At 38.4% G+C, this 9,886-nt stretch overlaps 2 protein-coding genes across 2 annotated transcripts in view; both read right to left on the reverse strand.

Annotated features, from left to right (window-relative positions):
* The window catches only part of LOC102299199 (protein bicaudal C homolog 1), a 55,427-nt gene extending 52,388 nt beyond the window's left edge, over positions 1–3,039 (reverse strand). Inside the window, exon 1 of the mRNA XM_005914222.3 lies at positions 2,493–3,039. Within this exon, the coding sequence (XP_005914284.1) occupies positions 2,493–2,685 (193 nt within the window). The 5' untranslated portion in view covers positions 2,686–3,039. The remainder of the gene's footprint in view (positions 1–2,492) is intronic.
* A 465-nt stretch (positions 3,040–3,504) lies between these two features.
* LOC102299520 (ubiquitin-conjugating enzyme E2 D4) lies at positions 3,505–9,412 on the reverse strand. The gene is made up of 7 exons (XM_005914223.3): positions 9,248–9,412; positions 8,622–8,685; positions 8,475–8,506; positions 7,653–7,730; positions 7,311–7,416; positions 5,426–5,519; positions 3,505–5,346 (listed from the first exon to the last, which is right to left on the reverse strand). Exons 1-7 carry the CDS (start codon positions 9,269–9,271, stop codon positions 5,301–5,303), a joined length of 444 nt encoding a protein of 147 aa, XP_005914285.1. The 5' UTR covers positions 9,272–9,412; the 3' UTR covers positions 3,505–5,300.
* Between the last annotated feature and the right edge of the window lie 474 nt (positions 9,413–9,886).

Below are 9,886 nucleotides of genomic sequence, written 5' to 3' on the forward strand. Positions count from 1 at the left end.
TCTGACCCCTTACCTGTATGTTCTAAATAAAGCTAGGTTTCATACTGAGAAATCATTTGGAAGCCAATAAAAGCAAATGCACTTGTAATATAAAGCTACAGAGGGTCATATCCCATACCGGTGAATAAAATGCTTGGAGTTGAAACAATAGATTAAATGTACCGTATGAAAGCTTACTATATATATTATTCATTGCTGTTTCAGACTGGAATCTTTGAATTAAACATGATGAATATTTAACCACATGGTACGCAGGCAAGTGGTCATCTCTCATCTGCCTCAAATCCTCCCATCAGTTTCCCTGAAGATTAGTTGTGAATGCAGTTTCCAAGCAGTACTGTAAAAGTTTTCCATGTCTTTAAAGAAATGAAATAAAATAAAATGTATGCCAGCTGCTTACATATAATCTGTATTTTAACAAAGCAAAAATGCAAACAGTGCAGGAACATTACCTGAATCTGGCAAAAAAAAAGAAAAAAGAATAGGTTATTGCATGATTTGACCCACAGCTCTTTCTCTGGGGTCAAAAACACTTAATTTTCCAAGAAAGAGAAGCCAGAGATACCTCACAGACAATAAAACACTGGGTAAAAATACACTGGAGCTCCCATAAAATGATTTCACTATGCTCCAAAACTCTGGCCTACAGAACCTGATGTACCACATCAAAATCTACAGTCTATCCAATCAAAACACAGCCAGATGTTAGAATGCTCTGACCAAACGGGATGACGATAAAGGGGATGTGAATTTACACCTACTGAGCAAATAAATAAAAAATAATAATTTTTAAAAAATGAGAATATATGATCATGTAGGCTTAAACAAACTTTTGAACTTTTTCTATCCTAATGAATCGTCTGCAATGTTCTGCACAAGCTTGGATTGCAAAATGTTTACTGCAAGATAACCAAGGTAGCTATGAGGAGACCTCAGATCTTGGCTTCAGATCAAAACCAGTGAAAATAACTGTTAAAGCACTGTGGTATTTAAACCTGCACCTACAGCTGACGATAAAGATCAAGAGTGGATCCCAACAGCCTTTCCTACTCTGCATCCTAGCTGCAATGTCAACATGTGCAGCGTCAGCCATGATGTCATAAAAGAGCAACTGGGAAACAAGAGTTTGGCAAAGATAAAAACAACAATCTCACAAACTGTACAGATTACATATGGCATACGCACACGCAGACACACTGCATGACGTGGCGTGCGGTGTGTCCGGAACACTCGGATTTAGGGCCAGCCTCTAGCAAAGTTGTTTTCCTGGAAGAGTTGGGGATGACATGGAGCACTGAGGAATGTACAGAGCAGTTAGGCAGCAGCAAGGACTTTCTCAAGAGGGAACTACGTGTGTGCATGTGTATGTCTGTGTTTTTAGTATAAGGGATGGACTTCAAAACCTGCCTCTTTTCAGAGCCTAGTTCCAGTTAGGACAGCTCAGACTAAACCGATGAACCGCATTCCCCAAGTTACAGTCTTAAAAAAATATTAAGCAATAGTCATTACTGCTGTCAACACACACGATATAGTGTCCTTGACAGCGTTTCAACATGATTATGACTGATAATATTCCTCCTAAAGTCTTGTTTGGCTGCTCATCAGATCCAAGTCACTGCCTTCCTGTGGAAATGATAAAGAATCCAGCCCACTTATGTAATGCTCTAATATTCCACACTCCAGAGTTTTGAAATCTGTGATAAATTACATCAACCTTTTGAGTTTCCAGGGACCTCTTAACTCTTAACTGAGTCTGACTGGGCCTCTCTTTACAAGCCTGTCATCGCTTGTTTAAGTGTTCATTGTCACTTGCACGTCATTAGGAGAGATCCCACTTTTAACTTTTCATCAGGATTCTGTTGTATTGAAGACAGAATGGATCACACAGTGTGATGCAATTACAGCTGTTGCTACTGGATTTGTTTAACGGCTTATGGTAACTAATCAACTTCCAGTTTATTATTTTCTAAAAGTCAAGCAAAGGTTTTGCATCATGCAGACTATTTTGCAAAGAGCCAGACACTCAGTTTACTCTACAAACAAATGCAGACTGCAGTAGTTGCTGCAGCGACAGCCTGTGGCTGGAGCACGCAACTACCCAAAAAAATACCTTCAATGATGGTTAACCGACTTCTTCGACCTTCTGTTTGTTAAAGTGCAAAAATTAAGAAATGTGGACGTCCATTTTTCCAGGGCTGCCCACAGCTTCTGAGTGGTTAGCTATTACGCTGTTTTCTTATGTCCACGCCATTAATTGGAAGTCAATAGCTAATTGGCGCGGCCCATTTGACTTAATTGATTTTTCTCGGATTAAGCAAATGACACGCTCAAATTCCCCGAATAAGAGGCCTGAAATTTAAACAACTTCGAAAAAGTTTGATTATATGAGTCTAAAATAAACAAAGGGCCGGGCGAAAGCTACTTCGGGATGCAAGGCATTGTTCGTTTAAATGTTTAAATTATCTAACTTTGCACATGGCTAATTTTATTACCTAATAACATGACTTCCAGCTTTTTACGGTCCACCCGAAACCTCTCCTCAGTCCACTCCGGGTCTGGCAGCGAGTGAGGGCCGCTGAGATCTTCCTCTGAGCCCGGCAGAGGAGAGTCTGCGCTGCGCTCGCTGTTGGAGCCCTGGTCCGACTGCTGCAAGTATCCGCTTAAAGCGTCGCACTGGGCAGCCATTGTGCTGCACGGAAACTTCTCCAGCGGCCACTGCGTGCGTTTAACTCAAAGTTAGGTCGAGTAGCAGGAAAGCGCCGTTACTTCTGCTACTTTTTATTCCGTCACTTCGAGTCGTTGTGGAAGCTCATCTCAACGCAGTTGTGACCTTCCTCTGCAGTTTTCTTTAAGCTCCTTCGTTTCCCCCCATTAGGCAGGCTTCTAAAAATAGGCAGGCGCACACGGAACCACTCGCTATAGGTTGTCTGGCGAGTTAACGGACGGCCACAGTACACGCACCAAACATACCAAGCAACTCCTCAGGAAAGTTTCACGTGTCATCCTGCAAAAAAAGCGGGACTCCTCCCAGAAACTTTTCTCGAGGATCTATACCTCCCCCTGGGTTCCTGAGAAGTTCCCCAAACTTGAATATGTGAGAGTTTTTGGTTTTGATTTGTGTTTATGCTCGTAAGGGCACAACTTGTATGTCTCATTTATGGGAAACTGTTGAGGGATTATATTGCCATTTATAGCCACGGAAATCATAGTTATTATGAGTCCAAAATTATACTAAATTACCAGCAGACGTGACAATCAAGTCTCTATAAATAATTAGACACAAAGACAGCTTTGACGTGTGTATAAACCAATTTTGCTGTGACTTTCCCCCCTCCAAACAGCCCGAGGCAAACTATCTATTGGTTTATAGAGGAAACACTAGTGGGAAAGGGAAGTAATACAGGAAAGAGAAAACAAAACAAAAGGGAGTGTAGAGGTCACTCAGTAATGCCAGCTATGGACATCCAGAGTTATTCATATTCACTGATCTCAGAGGTTTGTCCTCTACAACAGGAACAGCATTGCTAATCTTTATTTTGATTTAAATGTAAGGTGCCACTTAACGCTGTGCTTGCCAGCCAATTCAGACATAACAAACCTCCATGTTAACAACCCTAATGTGGCAGATGGAGCTTTTATCACACTGCAAACTAATCGTGTAGCCGCAGGACCACGGTTCTTGGCCTAATTCGTTTTCCAACTTCTTCCTGAGATCTGGGATTAAAAGTGGTAATTATTAAGTACCTGACAATTTAATTTTAGTCTTATGAGAGAAGTTTTAACTGCATTTCTAAAAATGCAGATGAGCTTTGACATCTGTTCCCTTGAGCTAAACTTTCAAAAAATTCTGTCAAGGGTAAAGCAACCACCTGAATGTCCTACATGCTTATTTAAATGGTCAGGAAAAAAAACACTAGGATGCTTGTTTCTTGGCAGGCTGTAAGAGTTATTAAGACCAAGACAATCCAGTTCAGGGTTGTGGAGGGTTGAAGGTGGGTGGGGGGCTGGAGCCTCTCTAACACAGAGACAGACAACCATTCACACCTACAGCCAATTTCACTGGATTCAAGCACAGGACGTTGTTAGTGTGAGACAACAGTACGAGTAGTCTTCTTTAGACTATTAGTAAATCCAATAGTCTGAAAAAGTCACATCAAATATTGCTTTGATGTTTTATCAGCTTACTGTGCAACTATTAGGTTTTCTTAAAAACAACCTTTAACATCCAGAACAATACAAAATGAGAAAACAAAGTCTGAATTATTTTTCATTGGAGGAATGTTGTATTTACTGCAGACTAAAACCAGACTACATCATCCATGCAGAATACGTTTATGGTAAATAAAGTAAAAATGCACAAAGAAAGCCATTTATATCATTATAGTTACTGACATATGCACAAACTGTGCTTTTCTCTCTTGATCCATTGGCAAAAATTGCTTTATTTTAAAATGCAGCAAGATTTAAATCATTGACAGAGAGGCTCACACTTTATGATAAAACTTCTAAGTGGTTTGCAAATTGAAGCCATTTTGTGAAAGCAGTGGTTATAAAATAGTGTAATAACAGCTGGGCAAACATGCTTGAGTTCGATTTTAAACAGGAAGTGCTCCACTTATATGGAGACACGAGCTTCATCAGCACAAAGGAAGGAGCAGAGGTGATGGTAATGGGTGGTCTGATTTCAATTGACAGAACAGGCCTCATTTTCAGTTCATAGCCAGAGCAACACTCCATAATAGCCACTATCCACACAATTAACCATTTAGCAAATGGGCCTGAATTAAATGTAACACAAACATGAATATTAAATTATCCACCAGAAATGTTTGGCAAGTAAAAAGTAAAGACTGCCACCTAGTGGTCAGGTTTATGACACCAAGACTTGGTTGTAGAAATGAAGAGTTATCACTGAACCATTTTCAGTTTAGTTGCGAGTACTCCTGAGAAACAATTATAAATTCACTTTTTGCATAATATTTTAATGCAAAAAAATCATGAAAAATAAATTTAGTATCATTCCATACAGCAAAAATGTAAAAGAACCTCCCCAAACTTCCATCTCATATCTAATAATAATAATAATAATAATAATAATAATAATAATAATAATAATAATGCCAATTTAAGAGAATAAAATAAAATAAACACTAAAAGCAGTTAAGTCAAGTAAGGTCTGGGTAGAGAAAGTGCTTCAAGCATGTCAAACACCTCAATTAGAACCAGTGAGGATAAAGCAATTAAACAGTCATATTCTGAGGTGTTGAGGGATGCGTCTTTGCAGCTGGAACATCAGTCCTTCACATTGCATACCTTTGGGTCCATTCCCTGGCAATTTTGTTGTACCTAAAGAGAAAGAAAATCATGTTAAGAGAACTGTGTACTTGTGTAATTGTGTTTTCTTAACAATCGGCTTTGTACTTACTTTTGTCTGTCTGATTTATAAATATGCGCGATGTCAGGGACTAGGGGATCATCTGGATTTGGGTCACAAAGCAGTGAGCATATGGATAATAAAACTGTTGAAACAAAGACGCATAAGAAAATAAATGGATTAATTTAATTTAATTAAATCACCATGGTCACTTTAAGAAAGTTTTTTTTTTCAAGCTCCTCATATACACAAGAATAACTCTAAATTTGAAATACAAATAAATGAGCTTTGATTTGATGTACACTGACATCAAAATCCTGTTAGTGTAGGTCTTTAGTAAGTGTATTTAAACATAAAACATGCATTTGATATTTTTCTGACAGAAGTGCACAGAGTGCAGAGGTCACATTTCTGGATAATCAACCCTAAAAAAATCCTATTACCCATTTTCCTAAGGGCTAGAAATCATTCACTTGGAAGACTCCAGACTTCGTGACAAGACAGCGGATTGCTTCAATGCAAACTGTGTGCATTATAATGCATTATGCTCATCTTTGAAATTCCCACCTCATGTTATGTTTTACCCAGCATTTCAATTAGCTGTTAATTATATTGATTTATTTAAAAAGTTTCATTTCCTGTGATTTCAAAATAAAACGGATGCAAAAACAGATACAGATCTGACATGGCACTGCTGTAATTTATCCATCCACACTGATACATTTATATTTTCAAATAACACTGCTGCAAACTCGTTACCTTTGTTTATATCTGATAAGGCACATCTGTATGGAGACAGCAGTAGCATGAAAAAAAATCCTATATTTAATTGCACAACATTTACTAGCATAGACAACAGGGTCAGTACCGACTATGATTAGTTATCCATGCTAACTACTAGTAATCAATAGACGTCTTTGTTTCCTTCTCTAGACTGCATAAGAGTCGGGACCGCCATGAAGTCATCGACAGGTTAATCAAGTTCCTTTGTGAAGCTACAAGATGAATGTTTTTGTTGTTGCAGAAAGGTGGATCTGACTGAGTAACTACATGCCAATGAGAAAACCCTGGTTTATCCTCCTTTATAAATCTTTATATTTACCAAAATTAAAAAAAAAATAACTTTTATGTTTTATTTATATAGTATAACCTGAAAACTGCAAAGTATTGTATAGCAAAGCATGGGAACTGAGGGCTGTTTTTTTGTGGATTAAAAGTGCCTTAAATGCAAGTTTAAGGCACTTTGGAGTTGTTCAGTTTTTAGAACTGGAAACTACAGCCATCTTTTACACCATTTTTTTTTCATGCGAAGGAGGATGACGAATTAGGGCAGGACAGGTAGTAAGTAGCTGCTGTCCTTACTTCAGCTGGAGCACAAGGTCACAGGTAGTGATGAGTGGCTCGGGAGGAGCATGTGTTTTAAACGGCCAAGAAAACCTTGGCATACAGGAGGACATCTCTCTTAAAAAAGCATGTAAGTGTCAGAATGATTAAGACTTATACTGTCATTGCTCGTATCAAACAGGTAGACCATCTTTAAATAATTTAAACATGGCATTGTTGCTTGGCATCAGGAATTGCCTTGCTGAATTTGTATTAGTCATATGGTAAAGGTAGGCGTATACCCCCTTTTCACTGAATCCGATGTATGCGCTGAGATGCTGTTAAGTAACGTGCAGACTCCAGCTACTGGGTGTAATATAAGCACAAGTCAAGATAATAATGCTGGAATCCAGTTATAAGAGCAAGAGCAGATATCCTGAGTGCACATGAATTTCTAAACTAAAACTGCTTGTCCATGCTAAAACACAAAACAGGATGAACAGTTAATCCAAATCTCTCAGTTTTAGGGGTCCTTAAAAACCAGAGTACAAGTAAATGTATCAAATACAACGAATCATAAAGCAAAAATGAATGTGGACATGGATTTGGTTACCTTTTGATACTGTAAGTGCAGGTGACCACTGTGACCTCAAGATGTCAAGGCAAATGCTACCATTGCTGTTTATGTTTGGGTGATAGATTTTCGTAGTAAAGGCAACCTGTAAATAAAAGCAAAGCACAAATGTGCAAAATTAGCTATAATTTAAAAAACAAATACTGTAATAACAGTATTTTTATTTAAAAGATACCATTCATTTTCTGAATACAACTGGATCGAATAACAATATACAATATTCATTAATCATTTACTCTATACAGTGACAAAAATAGTGTTATTGGTATAGTATAGTGTAGTACTTCTGAGACAATTAGTCTCAAGAACAAATACACTTACCTTTGGTGGTTTAAAGGGATAGTCAGTGGGGAAATGCACAGAAAGGAAGAAAACTCCTCCATGATATGGGCTATCATTCTGAAATAAAGTAGAAAACTGGTTTAAAGTCATACCCAACACTTCTTTCTTAATTACAGGGATATAGTCACCGGTGATACTATCACTATATCTTACCACAGTATCACAGTAATGTCACGATCCTTGATGATCAAACAATTATAAGAGCAAAAAGCAGGCATTGTGTATATATCGGCAAAACTAGTTGGAGCAGACTAGTGTCAGGGGGTTCCCCTGCCTCTCGTCCTATGATAGCGGGGATAGGCTCCATTCCCATGTGATCCTGATAAGGATAATTGGAAGAGAATGGATTGATAAAACTGGAAAGCCTTCAATTTTCTATCCCCGTTTACTGATTTATGCCCCCAGAGAGTTTTGTCACAAGAAGCTATTCAACTTTTGCTTTCTTCACCCTCGGTATTTTAAAAAAGTCTCTCCATTTAAAAAAAAACAACAACTATGAAATAGTGACTCTATCGACTCAAACTCACATGAGGATGCACTTTAAAGTGACTACATGTTTCAAAAAAATATCGACACTTGCCATCAGTGTATCGATAATGTGTTGCATGAGAGATACAATATATGGCCTCAATAATGACCTGGCCTTCAGTGAATAGCATCAGGATAGAGTGTGCCAGTCTGTGCTGGCCATAAAGAACAGAAAGGGCTGTAAACTCCACATAAAACACTATTGTCTAGAGATCCAGAAGCAGCTTGGTTTAAAAAGAAAATGTCCAGGAATCATATCCAGAAAAAGCTCACCGGTCCTGTGATGGTAGCTTGCCAGTGAAACACTAATGAAAACAAAGATAAAGAAACAGCATGTGAGCATACAACACAGTCCCAAAAGACAACTAAACTTTGAGACATGACTAAAAAGTAGCAAAATTAACCAAAAGTCACACTTACTGTCTTCCCCAACAGGTCCAGCAGAACATGAAGCTGGAGGGTCCCTCTGTAGGTCATTTAACTCCTGAAAAAAATCAACAGTTTTAGAGTTTGTCAGCTTGTGCACTGATTAAGAAGCAACACAAGCGTTACATTTTGTTAGACTGTATATTAATGTGGGCAAACTACCCTCTAAATCTAACAAAACCACGACTACAACCGGCAGCGGGTTTGGATTTAGGCTAATAAACCTGCAAAAATGCACAACATGTCACACGATAAAGCCCCGGCCCTTTCTCAAATACTTGATCCTAAAGAGGTTTATCAGTCTCTTCAACACGGCGACAGGCATACACCCAACAATAGCATAACTTAAATATCACAAAAGAAAAGCCTGGCTGAAAAAAACAGAAGGATTGTTATTCCATTTCTGTACCTGTATTGGCTCAAATGACTTGCAGACGGCAAAAAAAGAAATACTGACAATTGTTCATTGCGAATTTAAAAACATTATAAAACACTGATAACGCTAGCAAATAAGCTGTAAGACAACTGACTCGCTACCGTTAAAGCTATGTTTCCGCATCGCTCCGACCTGTACACCGTACATCAAACAAATTATGTAAAAAAACGATTATTTTCTTTACCTTCTGTATTCTCTTCAGAGCCATGGCTAGTCTTTTAGATCGTTTGACAGACGATAGATATTAACTTTGACAGCTGTCAGCACCAACTACGCTCACTTTCTGCCGACTCGGTGTTATCTGTTTTGACAAACTGATTGCCTCTATTGTTTCCGCGTTTTTGTTGAAGAACGGACCGGTGCATTGTGGGGATTGGAGTCTTTAGTGAAGCCACTTAAAGGGACCGTTCACCGAGGAACAAATCATCCTTTAAAATTGACTCTTCCAAGAAATTAGTGAACAATTACAGTTTTTCTCGATTGGTTTGGCTCATTTCTTGAAACCGAGATGACATTCTCAAAACCATAAGGTCATTTGGCCAAACAGTCTTACAGTTCTGCCCAACATTATAGCTCACTAGCAAAATCAAATATCTTTTCCCAAACTCTTCGTCCATGCTTCAAAAGCAGATTCCTTTCCCATATAAAAGGCCAGTACAGTCAAAATAGCACAGATCCTTCTCAAGTGCCTTGGCACATGTGCATTCATTTAGTGCTTTTGTCAAAATAACCTGGATGGTTTAGCACAACACCGTGGATCCCCTGCAAAAGCTCATATCTCTCCCAAAAGAGTTTATCCATGTGTCAAAACTAAATATCCTTC

This window comes from Haplochromis burtoni, unplaced genomic scaffold (genome assembly GCF_018398535.1).
Source record: "Haplochromis burtoni strain Fernald_Lab_line unplaced genomic scaffold, NCSU_Asbu1 Contig_7, whole genome shotgun sequence".
NCBI classification, from domain to species: domain Eukaryota; kingdom Metazoa; phylum Chordata; class Actinopteri; order Cichliformes; family Cichlidae; genus Haplochromis; species Haplochromis burtoni.

Coding starts and splice junctions, on each gene's coding strand:
- LOC102299520 (XM_005914223.3), bottom strand. CDS start 9,271: ATGGCTCTGAAGAGAATACAGAAG. Junction 8,507..8,621: donor TGGACCTGTTGGGGAAGACA/GTAAGTGTGACT, acceptor TGTTTTCATTAG/TGTTTCACTGGCAAGCTACC. Junction 7,731..8,474: donor AAGCTACCATCACAGGACCG/GTGAGCTTTTTC, acceptor ACTTTATTTCAG/AATGATAGCCCATATCATGG.